The 15,004-nt window shown below is 48.5% G+C and overlaps 1 protein-coding gene across 1 annotated transcript in view; it reads right to left on the reverse strand.

The window, feature by feature from the left end:
* Window positions 1-8,454: 8,454 nt before the first annotated feature.
* LOC126094441 (UDP-glucosyltransferase 2-like) overlaps window positions 8,455-15,004 on the reverse strand; it is a 108,064-nt gene continuing 101,514 nt past the window's right edge. Inside the window, exon 7 of the mRNA XM_049908810.1 lies at window positions 8,455-9,304. Within this exon, the coding sequence (XP_049764767.1) occupies window positions 9,025-9,304 (280 nt within the window). The 3' untranslated portion in view covers window positions 8,455-9,024. The remainder of the gene's footprint in view (window positions 9,305-15,004) is intronic.

The following is a 15,004-nucleotide window of genomic DNA, read 5'->3' on the forward strand; positions in this document are numbered from 1 at the left end:
ATTCTGGACTTCGCCCCTGGGTGGGGAGTCGTCATTGAGTACGCAGCGTTCAGTGATTAAGAGCACTTCTGCCTATACTCACGTTGAGACGTTATCTGAACTCCATCCTTGTCGCTGGGAATTCGCGTTTCTCGTTTGTAGACCACAGAGAGGAGAAGACAGTATTGGATTATACTTGTCAGAGGAGCGTCTTTTGCTATCCTAGTGTTGCAATGAGTTTTTTTTTTCTTTTTACACTTTGTGGCTGGAGTTCTTCTGTCATCGCAGATATGTACGAGAACCATCACTCCAACGTACCGAACGCAGTACACATGGTAATATTGCTGGTTGCTTAACTTTATTAGGGCTATGAAGCTAAACAGCTGAGGTAATGTAAATTTTATTTCCACTGGGGTTGAACACCACTGTAGATCATCTTTGAAAGTAGTCTCTTCTAGTGTTTGGTACACAGGTGATGTCAGTCATCGCCAGCCGCAGTGGCCGAGCGGTTCTAGGCGCTTCAGTCCGGAACCGCGCGACTACTACGGTCGCAGGTTCGAATCCTGTCTCGGGCATGGATGTCTGTGATGTCCTTAGGTTAGTTCAAAGGTGTAAGTAGTTCTAAGTTCTAGGGGACTGATGACCTCAGATGTTAAGTCCCATAGTGCTCAGAGCCATTTGAACCACTTTTTTTGTCAGCCATCTCGCATTATTTATATTAGAACAGTTAGCCATAAAAAGGGGCAGATTTGGGTAATTGATCAATCATATTAGTTATAAAATCCATTTGTTTCTCTTTATGTCCATTGGACATTGATATACAAACATTTGTAATATATAAAGGGGTTTTAATCCTTAATAAATGTACACTCCTGGAAATTGAAATAAGAACACCGTGAATTCATTGTCCCAGGAAGGGGAAACTTTATTGACACATTCCTGGGGTCAGATACATCACATGATCACACTGACAGAACCACAGGCACATAGACACAGGCAACAGAGCATGCACAATGTCGGCACTAGTACAGTGTATATCCACCTTTCGCAGCAATGCAGGCTGCTATTCTCCCATGGAGACGATCGTAGAGATGCTGGATGTAGTCCTGTGGAACGGCTTGCCATGCCATTTCCACCTGGCGCCTCAGTTGGACCAGCGTTCGTGCTGGACGTGCAGACCGCGTGAGACGACGCTTCATCCAGTCCCAAACATGCTCAATGAGGGACAGATCCGGAGATCTTGCTGGCCAGGGTAGTTGACTTACACCTTCTAGAGCACGTTGGGTGGCACGGGATACATGCGGACGTGCATTGTCCTGTTGGAACAGCAAGTTCCCTTGCCGGTCTAGGAATGGTAGAACGATGGGTTCGATGACGGTTTGGATGTACCGTGCACTATTCAGTGTCCCCTCGACGATCACCAGTGGTATACGGCCAGTGTAGGAGATCTCTCCCCACACCATGATGCCGGGTGTCGGCCCTGTGTGCCTCGGTCGTATGCAGTCCTGATTGTGGCGCTCACCTGCACGGCGCCAAACACGCATACGACCATCATTGGCACCAAGGCAGAAGCGACTCTCATCGCTGAAGACGACACGTCTCCATTCGTCCCTCCATTCACGCCTGTCGCGACACCACTGGAGGCGGGCTGCACGATGTTGGGGCGTGAGCGGAAGACGGCCTAACGGTGTGCGGGACCGTAGCCCAGCTTCATGGAGACGGTTGCGAATGGTCCTCGCCGATACCCCAGGAGCAACAGTGTCCCTAATTTGCTGGGAAGTGGCGGTGCGGTCCCCTACGGCACTGCGTAGGATCCTACGGTCTTGGCGTGCATCCGTGCGTCGCTGCGGTCCGGTCCCAGGTCGACGGGCACGTGCACCTTCCGCCGACCACTGGCGACAACATCGATGTACTGTGGAGACCTCACGCCCCACGTGTTGAGCAATTCGGCGGTACGTCCACCCGGCCTCCCGCATGCCCACTATACGCCCTCGCTCAAAGTCCGTCAACTGCACATACGGTTCACGTCCACGCTGTCGCGGCATGCTACCAGTGTTAAAGACTGCGATGGAGCTCCGTATGCCACGGCAAACTGGCTGACACTGACGGCGGCGGTGCACAAATGCTGCGCAGCTAGCGCCATTCGACGGCCAACACCGCGGTTCCTGGTGTGTCCGCTGTGCCGTGCGTGTGATCATTGCTTGTACAGCCCTCTCGCAGTGTCCGGAGCAAGTATGGTGGGTCTGACACACCGGTGTCAATGTGTTCTTTTTTCCATTTCCAGGAGTGTATATGCTGATTTACCAAAGTCTTTATTTGCAAGTTTGGCCATATGATAGGTACGATATGCAATAATGTCTCTATCTACAAAGCTTTCAAGTCCACCAACACTAGGTACTCCACTACCACCACGTGCAATTGCTACAGTCAGCCAACCATTACCATGTGAAAATGCATCATTCATATCTATACTAAAATTAAGTCTACAACCACAGAAAACACATGGTCCGTCGACAAGTGCAGCTGCTGACAAGAAGAATCGCACACAAGTCAAGAGTGTTGCTGCCACTGCACTTGTCGACGGATCATGTGTTTTCTGTGGTTGTAGACTTAATTTTAGTATAGACATGAATGATGCATTTTCACATGGTAATGGTTGGCTGACTGTAGCCATTGTACGTGGTGGTAGTGGACTACCTAGTGTTGGTGGACTTGAAAGCTTTGTTGATAGAGACATTATCGCCTACCGCACCTATGACGTAGCTGAACTTGCAAATAAAGACTTTGTTAAATCAGCTTATATGTCTACTTCAGCATTGTCGTTGTATACTCGTAATAAGAGAAAAATATTTGTTAATGAATCTGTGTTTATTTGGTGTACAGGTAAAGGAGTATGTGAGTATGTAAAGTTTGTAGCCATTGTACGTGGAGGTACAGGAGTACCTAGTGTTGGTGGACTTGAAAGCTTTGTAGATAGAGACATTATTGCATATCGTACCCTCATATGTCGTGAGGTGGGAGCACACAACGCGACCAGGACAGTTGTCGAACATGATCGTTTTAGTGTTCCAGGTTTTATGGTGTAGCATGACGTGATGTTGCATAGGTTGCTGATCTCCAAAACTTTCACTCCCATTCCGCTCACCAGTGATCGTTACTGTGACGCTGTACTCCTTCACGAATGCATCCGCCCCCGACTTTATTTTTATGGATGAAAATGCGTGACCGCATCGAACAGCACAGATGGGGGGCGCTCTTCTTACGGGATGATATTCAGCGAAAGGACTGGCCCGCCCGTTCACACGACTTGTATCCCATGGAGCACCTGTCGGTTGCGTTCAGGAGACGCTCTGCAGCACGTCCACATGGACGAACTACTATCCAGAAGTTGACAGCCGCACTGGCGGGGGGATGGGACGCCCTGACAACCTTGTGGCCAGCAGCGAAGCACGTTGCAGAACACGTACTGCCGATCGTGGTCACTGCACACTCCACTAAGAACCACGTCCCGGCTTTTGTAATGTCCAGGGGATCACCGTGAATCACAGTGTCTTCAGTATAATAAGTCTTATAATTCACTACTGCCCATTAAAATTGCTACACCAAGAACAAATGCAGATGATAAACGGGTATTCATTGGACAAACATATTATACTAGAACTGACATGTGATTAGATTTTCACGCAATTTGGGTGCATAGATCCTGAGAATTCAGTACCCAGAACAACCACCTCTGGCCGTAATAACGGCCTTGACAAGCCTAGGTGTTGAGTCAAATGGAGCTTGGATGGCTTGTACAGGTACAGCTGCTCACGCAGCTTCAACACGATAGCACAGTTCATCAAGAGTAGTGACTGGCGTATTGTGACGAGCCAGTTGCTCGGCCACCATTGACCAGACGTTTTCAATTGGTGAGAGATCTGGAGAATGTGCTGGCTAGGGCAGCAGTTGAACATTTTCTGTATCCAGAAAGAACCGTACAGGACCTCCAACATGCGGTCGTGCATTATCCTGCTGAAATGTAGGGTTTCACAAGGATCGAATGAAGGGTAGAGCTACGGGTCGTAACACATCTGAAATGTAACGTCCACTGTTCAAAGTGCCCTCAATGCGAACAAGAGGTGACCGAGACGTGTAACCAATGGCGGCACCCTATACCATCACGCCGGGTGTTACGCCAGTATGGCGATGACGAATACACGCTGCCAATGTGCGTTCACCGCGATGTCGCCAAACACGGATGCGACCATCATGATGCTGTAAACAGAACCTGGATTCATCCGAAAAAATAACGTTTTGCCATTCGTGCACCCAGGTTCGTCTTTGAGTACACCATCGCAGGCGCTCCTGTCTGTGATGCAGCGTCAAGGGTAACCGCAGCCATGACCTCCGAGCTGATAGTCCATGCTGCTGCAAACGTCGTCGAACTGTTCGTGCAGATGGTTGTTGTCTTGCAAACGTCCCCATCAGTTGACTCAGGGATCGAGACGTCGCTGCACGATCCGTTACAGCCATGCGGATAAGATGCCTGGCATCTCGACTGCTAGGGATACGAGGCCATTGGAATCCAGCACGGCGTTCCGTATTACCCTCCTGAACCCACCGATTCCATATTCTGCTAAGAGTCATTGGATCTCGACCATCGCGAGCAGCAATGTCGCGATACGATAAACCGCAATCGTGACAGGCTACAATCCGACCTTTACCAAAGTCGGAAACGTGATGGTACGCATGTCCCCTCCTTACACGAGGCGTCACATCAACGTTTCACCAGGCAACGCCGGTCAACTGCTGTTTGTGTTTGAGAAATCGGTTGGAAACTTTCCTCATGTCAGCACGTTGTAGGTGTCGCCACCGGCGCCAACCTTGTGTGAATGCTCTGAAAAGCTAATCATTTGCATATCATAGCATCTTCTTCCTGTCGATTAAATTTTGCGTCTGTAGCACGTCATTTTCGTGGTGTAGCAATTTTAATGGGCAGTAGTGTAAATTAAATGCAGCCCAGTCAATTACATTGTCACATGGGCTTCCATTGTTATACTCGAAAACTGAGTGTCTGTGTATCTTAGCAAGATGCATTGAAATCTCCCTTCTGAAGGGTTTTGAAGATGATTTATCAGTGAGAGAGTGGTGTGAAACAGCAGTTGGAGTAATTAACATTTTGCAGTTATTTCTTTCATTTACGACGTATTCCACTTCCATCTTGTCTCCTTACTCCACATTACGTGATACAACTTTTACCATAAAGAAATTCAATTCTTTGCACAAAATGTCGCAAACAATCTGATATATCCCCCCAGTTCATCTTCACACTTCTACCTCCGTGTTCAGCTGTTCGTTTTCAACTCTCCCTTCCGTTTTCGAAAGAACAACAAATTCCAGTTATTGAAAGAAAGTACTCTGTTTTACCTTGACATTACACAGTAATAACATAAAACATGGCATACATATAGTTACGTTACATTGTCTTTACATTTGTGTCGATACTTAAATACATACAAAAATGACTGAGACAAAAGTTACATTAAGTCAACGTTACAGGCATCGTTTGTCACTAAAATGTGGTATATTAATTGTCAGTGGAGAAAATCTCCATCACAAAAGGCCTTGTGACTGTTTGACTCACGGTAGAATGCTACGTAAGGTCTGGAAAACCCGAACTGCAGCCTTGTAGATAGACTGGAACCTTCGCATTAGAAGCTATTTACAAAATTTCAAGAATAAATATTATTCGGTAACCTAGTAGTACTGCGATGACGAGGCTAATTACAGCGAGCACGGCACAGAGGAATTTAAGTTGTCATTCTTCCCGCGTTCCATGGAACAGGCAGCCAGGGTTTAATTTCGGCGGGCAGGCATGGCGTTCCGGCACCTCCCAGAAAATTTTATTTCAACTTAGTGGAACAAGTCGGCACCGGAGATTTAAAATAGTACACCGTGTATTAAATCGCAATGTAACTATAGCTCCTCGCCCGAAATTGTGATCGTTATATATTGGTAACATTCGCGACGAATGACATACTGCCCATGATTCTTATTTATTTTATCAACATTCCAGCACGCTTTCTTTACCTCTGTACACATAATGAAATAAACAAACAAACAAAAGTAAAGCTCTAATGCATAGAATAAATGTTCAACGTGTAATTAATTGAAAAGGACTATATTTCAGAGAAGAACAAAAAACTTTATTGATATTCAGTCTATTTAATAAGTTTGCATAAAATATCACAACCTTTACAGAAAATAGTATTAATACATGAGGTATTGTTTGCAACACAGTGCTGCAGGCAACCATGTAACAACTTTGAATTAAACGGCTCAACATCGGAATCAAAATTTAATAACTAATACTCATTCCATAACGATGTCATTATTGAAACCACAGTGGTGCCCCAGGAGTGGTTTCCCGACGCCACTGTTTGTCCAGAAGGGAAGAACTTTGCAAGTTATTGATCTGCATGTCAGTGATAGTGGACGATGGATGAGCCTCGAAGCAAAAATTACGATGACTCAACAAAATATGCAGTTTACAAATTATTGGAGGGAGACTGAAAACAAAGCATTAACCTGGACTGCTTTTATGGGAAACATATGTAAGCGATCGGGTGTTTCCTTTAATATGGGAATGGAGGGTTTTAGTCAACAGCAACAAGAATTGGTTGGAAATAATTAGATGGGTGAAGAATCTAAGATGAAGAAGCAGAAGGGAGGATACATCAAAAGGCGATTATGAAAAGCGGAAGGGGGGAGAACACTGAAAAGACCCTGTAGAAGGTCTTTATGTGAGGCACTTAAACTTCCTCAAGGCTTAGGGGTGCAGGCAGTGACGACAATTTAGAGACATTGACGCCGCACTCCCCCACACGGTGCGTAACAGTCGCACGTCTGTCTGCGTCGATGCACTGACTGTACACCGCCTGGTGATGAAATATACCGACGAAATTGAGTTAAAGTTGGTCTAGTAAAGCTCCATTTCTCTCAAAGTAATAGCTAACAAAAAGGATACCAACACCAGAGAAAAGATTAATCGAATGGGCATATTATTGTTTTCTTTTTAACCCTCGTGTGTGATAGAAAAGGGGTTAATTGTTTTGGTTTAAACAATGGTATGTTGATGGAGTGTGACATTGTCATGACGAAAGCACTACGATGCATATACTTGAGACTGAAGTATTTATATCAGTGTTTCATTACACGAGTTTCTTGTATTTTATGTGATGGTCAGTTTGCATTAGCTGTGATCGTCATCAGTCTAGCAGACACAATATAATTACAACTGTAAGCAGTGTACGATGACTAGAAATGATTAACAGTAACATCTATAAACGCATATAATGTGGGAAGGGTATGGCGATAGGAAGAATAGTGCAGTCACAGAACAACATACGAATTAATGTATTGGTATAAGAAACACAAAAATTGACAATTTTCAGAAACAAAATACTGTGTGATTTTCGTGTAACTTATGCTATGGGCGAATTATCGACACACCGTGCTTAAAGCTGTGGCAGAGACAGCCAAGAAGTTTCCTCGCTAGGTGTAGCTTGCTGCACACACACTGGCGAAGGGAAACAGGATATAAAATACTCTCGCAAATACTAGTACACAGATATAATTTTCACTCTGCAGTGGAGTGTATGCTGATTTGGAACTTTGTGATGGATTCAAACTGTGCCAGTTCGGTGTTCAAAACTCCTGGTATCCTTGCCTTTCACTGGGAAATGCTCTACTGGTTGAGCTATTCACTGTAGGAGACGGGATTCTGGGGAAAATCAGGCTGTGAGGGCAGGTCGTGAGTTGTGCTCGGATAGCTCAGTCGGTAGAGCACTTGCCCACGAAAGGCAAAGGTCCATTGTTTGTGTACCAATCTGCCAGGCAGTTTCAGAGACTGGTACAAACGCTACAGTTGGATTGTAGTTGATATGGAACTTTGGTGACGGTGCAGCAAGTGATGTACGTGACACCTGGGGTGTCCAGTCAACAACGTGCCCACCGTGGTGCATGTAAATACCAGCCACATAGCCAGGGTGGGGCGGCGAATTTGCGAGTCATTCAGTCAGCGTCCACTGTACTGTGGGCTTCTGGCATGAGACCGCCATCGATCCACCACCAGCCTGAGAGGTCTGCCTGTCTGTGTGTGTAACTGCAGCATCAATGAGACGAGCGCCCAGCCACCGCTCCACAGGGTGTCCTCCATACACTGGGGCGGTCTGCCAGCCTGAAGCTCGGCCGTGTGAAGCCGCCCCACCAGCAGGTGTCCACCACATACCACGGCCACCAGAGAGTGGTAGCATCGCGAGGTCGCTCCGCCGTCGAGTCAAGCTGGGCGTAGCGGCCGCTGGCTACGCCCCGTCCGCACATCGTGCACAGTGCATCGTGGGTTCGATGTGTACGGTCTACCACGTGCACTGGTCTTCTGTTATCAGCTCTTGGAAAAAAATTAAGGGTTAAACAGCCACAGAGCTGTTCGTGACCTGTGCCGCCCATCTGCCTCCACTAACGAACCCGTCACCCCAACAATACAATAAAAGTAGAAGATAAGATTTCAGTGTTCTATCGAAGACGAGTTCATAAGACAAGGAATACAAGTTCGTGTTGAGGAAGTCATCAACCTTGACCTTCAAAGGAACCGTCGTAAAATTTCTCTTAAGCGATTTACTGAAATCGGGAAAGACCGGACGTGAATTTGAGCTGGCGTCCTCCAGAATAAGAGTCCATTTTCTTACAACTGCGCCACCTTGCGCGGTAACTACCACCAATGGTCGAAAACATAAGTATTGTCTTGAAATACAAACAACTATGATATACATTAATTACATGCTTGCAGCTCAACACCAGTCCATTTTACTTCCTTTGATGGCAAATACCACACTTAAGGCTATTGTTTATGGTTGTGTTTACAGTAAATCACCACATAATTAGAGTCCCAATGTTGCATTAATGAAGGGATCATCACAATATTTGATCAATTTATTCGGTGCAGCATTCTTTGCGGTAACTTTGTACATCCCGCTACTGTCACACCTCGCAGGCAGGTGTGGCTCAGTGGGTCTTGAGCTTGTCGTTCCGCGCTGTGAAGGCGGCCAGCAGCCTCCTGGCCACGAACCAGAGGGCGGTGACGGCGGCGGCGGCGACGGCCAGCACGAAGGCGACGACGTCGAGCAGCAGAAGCTGCCACCAGTGGAGGTCCAGGGCGGCGCTGCGCAGGTGCGGCGCTCCCTTGTGGCGGACCACGTACTCCAGCCACCACACTGCCGTCTCCACCGACTGCTCGCGGTGCTCGCGGAACAGTCGAGAATACTGCGCCATGTTCTTCTTGTAGCTGCAAGTAAAAGAGAGACACTGAAAACTTTGGATTTAACCTTAAACTTAAAAACTTAAACCTTAACATTTAAACTTAAAACTTTAGGACGTCACACTATCAGGTTTGAGACTATAACAACTCCTATCAAAATAAGAACACCGAGCACGATACTCGAGACAGGAATTCACTTTGTACAGGATGGGCAAAGTAGTACTGGCGCAGCAACTATTCCACGCACCTTAAGGTGCCCCTGTGCTGACCATGTGAGTTCGGATGTGTTGTGTACATAGTTCCACGTAGTCAGCGCGTACACAACTTTCCTACTAGAGCGCGCCCCGCTAAGCACAACAGCACAGGCGCAGCGCTCGTCCGTCTCCGCACTACGAGATGGCGCTGCCTTAGTGATGGACCAAATTCTACTTCCGCCGATCTGCGTATTAATATGTAAAGCAGCCAATGAGATTGACCGAGCACGATACACGAGACAGGAATTCACTTTGTACAGGATGGGCAAAGTAGTACTGGCGCAGCAACTATTCCACGCACCTTAAGGTGCCCCTATGCTGACCATGTGAGTTCGGATGTGTTGTGTACATAGTTCCACGTAGTCAGCGCGTACACAACTTTCCCACTAGAGCGCGCCCTGCTAAGCACAACAGCACAGGCGCAGCGCTCGTCCATCTCCGCACCACGAGATGGCGCTGCCTTAGAGATGGACCAAATTCTACTTCCGCCGATCTGCGTATTAATATGTAAAGCAGCCAATGAGATTGCCCGAAAACGATACACACGACAGGATTCACTTTGTACAGGATGGGCAAAGTAGTACTGGCGCAGCAACTATTCCACGCACCTTAAGGTGCCCCTATGCTGACCATGTGAGTTCGGATGTGTTGTGTACATAGTTCCACGTAGTCAGCGCGTACACAACTTTCCCACTAGAGCGCGCCCCGCTAAGCACAACAGCACAGGCGCAGCGCTCGTCCGTCTCCGCACTACGAGATGGCGCTGCCTTAGAGATGGACCATATTCTACTTCCGCTGATATGCGTATTAATATGTAAAGCAGCCAATGAGATTGACCGAGCACGATACACGAGACAGGAATTCACTGTGTACAGGATGGGCAAAGTAGTACTGGCGCAGCAACTATTCCACGCACCTTAAGGTGCCCCTATGCTGACCATGTGAGTTCGGATGTGTTGTGTACATAGTTCCACGTAGTCAGCGAGTACACAACTTTCCCACTAGAGCGCGCCCTGCTAAGCACAACAGCACAGGTGCAGCGCTCGTCCATCTCCGCACTACGAGATGGCGCTGCCTTAGAGATGGACCAAATTCTACTTCCGCCGATCTGCATATTAATATGTAAAGCAGCCAATGAGATTGCCCGAAAACGATACACGAGACAGGATTCACTTTGTACAGGATGGGCAAAGTAGTACTGGCGCAGCAACTATTCCACGCACCTTAAGGTGCCCCTATGCTGACCATGTGAGTTCGGATGTGTTGTGTACATAGTTCCACGTAGTCAGCGCGTACAAAACTTTCCCACTAGAGCGCGCCCCGCTAAGCACAACAGCACAGGCGCAGCGCTCGTCCGTCTCCGCACTACGAGATGGCGCTGCCTTAGAGATGGACCATATTCTACTTCCGCCGATATGCGTATTAATATGTAAAGCAGCCAATGAGATTGACCGAGCACGATACACGAGACAGGAATTCACTGTGTACAGGATGGGCAAAGTAGTACTGGCGCAGCAACTATTCCACGCACCTTAAGGTGCCCCTATGCTGACCATGTGAGTTCGGATGTGTTGTGTACATAGTTCCACGTAGTCAGCGCGTACACAACTTTCCCACTAGAGCGCGCCCCGCTAAGCACAACAGCACAGGCGCAGCGCTCGTCCGTCTCCGCACTACGAGATGGCGCTGCCTTAGAGATGGACCAAATTCTACTTCCGCCGATCTGCGTATTAATATGTAAAGCAGCCAATGAGATTGACCGAGCACGATACACGAGACAGGAATTCACTTTGTACAGGATGGGCAAAGTAGTACTGGCGCAGCAACTATTCCACGCACCTTAAGGTGCCCCTATGCTGACCATGTGAGTTCGGATGTGTTGTGTACATAGTTCCACGTAGTCAGTGCGTACACAACTTTCCCACTAGAGCGCGCCCCGCTAAGCACAAAAGCACAGGCGCAGCGCACGTCCGTCTCCGCACTACGAGATGGCGCTGCCTTAGTGATGGACCAAATTCTACTTCCGCCGATCTGCGTATTAATATGTAAAGCAGCCAATGAGATTGACCGAGCATGATACATGAGACAGGAATTCACTTTGTACAGGATGGGCAAAGTAGTACTGGCGCAGCAACTATTCCACGCACCTTAAGGTGCCCCTATGCTGACCATGTGAGTTCGGATGTGTTGTGTACATAGTTCCACGTAGTCAGCGCGTACACAACTTTCCCACTAGAGCGCGCCCTGCTAAGCACAACAGCACAGGCACAGCGCTCGTCCGTCTCCGCACTACGAGATGGCGCTGCCTTAGAGATGGACCATATTCTACTTCCGCCGATCTGCGTATTAATATGTAAAGCAGCCAATGAGATTGACCGAGCACGATACACGAGACAGGAATTCACTGTGTACAGGATGGGCAAAGTAGTACTGGCGCAGCAACTATTCCACGCACCTTAAGGTGCCCCTATGCTGACCATGTGAGTTCGGATGTGTTGTGTACATAGTTCCACGTAGTCAGCGCGTACACAACTTTCCCACTAGAGCACGCCCCGCTAAGCACAACAGCACAGGCGCAGCTCTCGTCCGTCTCCGCACTACGAGATGGCGCTGCCTTAGAGATGGACCAAATTCTACTTCCGCCGATCTGCGTATTAATATGTAAAGCAGCCAATGAGATTGACCGAGCACGATACACGAGACAGGAATTCACTTTGTACAGGATGGGCAAAGTAGTACTGGCGCAGCAACTATTCCACGCACCTTAAGGTGCCCCTATGCTGACCATGTGAGTTCGGATGTGTTGTGTACATAGTTCCACGTAGTCAGCGCGTACACAACTTTCCCACTAGAGCGCGCCCTGCTAAGCACAACAGCACAGGTGCAGCGCTCGTCCATCTCCGCACTACGAGATGGCGCTGCCTTAGAGATGGACCAAATTCTACTTCCGCCGATCTGCGTATTAATATGTAAAGCAGCCAATGAGATTGCCCGAAAACGATACACGAGACAGGATTCACTTTGTACAGGATGGGCAAAGTAGTACTGGCGCAGCAACTATTCCACGCACCTTAAGGTGCCCCTATGCTGACCATGTGAGTTCGGATGTGTTGTGTACATAGTTCCACGTAGTCAGCGCGTACAAAACTTTCCCACTAGAGCGCGCCCCGCTAAGCACAACAGCACAGGCGCAGCGCTCGTCCGTCTCCGCACTACGAGATGGCGCTGCCTTAGAGATGGACCATATTCTACTTCCGCCGATATGCGTATTAATATGTAAAGCAGCCAATGAGATTGACCGAGCACGATACACGAGACAGGAATTCACTGTGTACAGGATGGGCAAAGTAGTACTGGCGCAGCAACTATTCCACGCACCTTAAGGTGCCCCTATGCTGACCATGTGAGTTCGGATGTGTTGTGTACATAGTTCCACGTAGTCAGCGCGTACACAACTTTCCCACTAGAGCGCGCCCCGCTAAGCACAACAGCACAGGCGCAGCGCTAGTCCGTCTCTGCACTACGAGATGGCGCTGCCCTAGAGATGGACCAAATTCTACTTCCGCCGATCTGCGTAATAATATGTAAAGCAGCCAATGAGATTGACCGAGCACGATACACGAGACAGGAATTCACTTTGTACAGGATGGGCAAAGTAGTACTGGCGCAGCAACTATTCCACGCACCTTAAGGTGCCCCTATGCTGACCATGTGAGTTCGGATGTGTTGTGTACATAGTTCCACGTAGTCAGTGCGTACACAACTTTCCCACTAGAGCGCGCCCTGCTAAGCACAACAGCACAGGCACAGCGCTCGTCCATCTCCGCACTACGAGATGGCGCTGCCTTAGAGATGGACCATATTCTACTTCCGCCGATCTGCGTATTAATATGTAAAGCAGCCAATGAGATTGACCGAGCACGATACACGAGACAGGAATTCACTGTGTACAGGATGGGCAAAGTAGTACTGGCGCAGCAACTATTCCACGCACCTTAAGGTGCCCCTATGCTGACCATGTGAGTTCGGATGTGTTGTGTACATAGTTCCACGTAGTCAGCGCGTACACAACTTTCCCACTAGAGCGCGCCCCGCTAAGCACAACAGCACAGGCGCAGCGCTCGTCCGTCTCCGCACTACGAGATGGCGCTGCCTTAGAGATGGACAAAATTCTACTTCCGCCGATCTGCGTATTAATATGTAAAGCAGCCAATGAGATTGACCGAGCACGATACACGAGACAGGAATTCACTTTGTACAGGATGGGCAAAGTAGTACTGGCGCAGCAACTATTCCACGCACCTTAAGGTGCCCCTATGCTGACCATGTGAGTTCGGATGTGTTGTGTACATAGTTCCACGTAGTCAGTGCGTACACAACTTTCCCACTAGAGCGCGCCCCGCTAAGCACAACAGCACAGGCGCAGCGCACGTCCGTCTCCGCACTACGAGATGGCGCTGCCTTAGTGATGGACCAAATTCTACTTCCGCCGATCTGCGTATTAATATGTAAAGCAGCCAATGAGATTGACCGAGCATGATACATGAGACAGGAATTCACTTTGTACAGGATGGGCAAAGTAGTACTGGCGCAGCAACTATTCCACGCACCTTAAGGTGCCCCTATGCTGACCATGTGAGTTCGGATGTGTTGTGTACATAGTTCCACGTAGTCAGCGCGTACACAACTTTCCCACTAGAGCGCGCCCTGCTAAGCACAACAGCACAGGCACAGCGCTCGTCCATCTCCGCACTACGAGATGGCGCTGCCTTAGAGATGGACCAAATTCTACTTCCGCCGATCTGCGTATTAATATGTAAAGCAGCCAATGAGATTGACCGAGCACGATACACGAGACAGGAATTCACTGTGTACAGGATGGGCAAAGTAGTACTGGCGCAGCAACTATTCCACGCACCTTAAGGTGCCCCTATGCTGACCATGTGAGTTCGGATGTGTTGTGTACATAGTTCCACGTAGTCAGCGCGTACACAACTTTCCCACTAGAGCACGCCCCGCTAAGCACAACAGCACAGGCGCAGCGCTCGTCCGTCTCCGCACTACGAGATGGCGCTGCCTTAGAGATGGACCAAATTCTACTTCCGCCGATCTGCGTATTAATATGTAAAGCAGCCAATGAGATTGACCGAGCACGATACACGAGACAGGAATTCACTTTGTACAGGATGGGCAAAGTAGTACTGGCGCAGCAACTATTCCACGCACCTTAAGGTGCCCCTATGCTGACCATGTGAGTTCGGATGTGTTGTGTACATAGTTCCACGTAGTCAGCGCGTACACAACTTTCCCACTAGAGCGCGCCCCGCTAAGCACAACAGCACAGGCGCAGCGCACGTCCGTCTCCACACTGCGAGATGGCGCTGCCTTAGTGATGGACCAAATTCTACTTCCGCCGATCTGCGTATTAATATGTAAAGCAGCCAATTAGATTGACCGAGCACGATACACGAGA

The sequence above is a fragment of the Schistocerca cancellata genome, chromosome 8, assembly GCF_023864275.1.
Source record: "Schistocerca cancellata isolate TAMUIC-IGC-003103 chromosome 8, iqSchCanc2.1, whole genome shotgun sequence".
Classification (NCBI taxonomy): domain Eukaryota; kingdom Metazoa; phylum Arthropoda; class Insecta; order Orthoptera; family Acrididae; genus Schistocerca; species Schistocerca cancellata.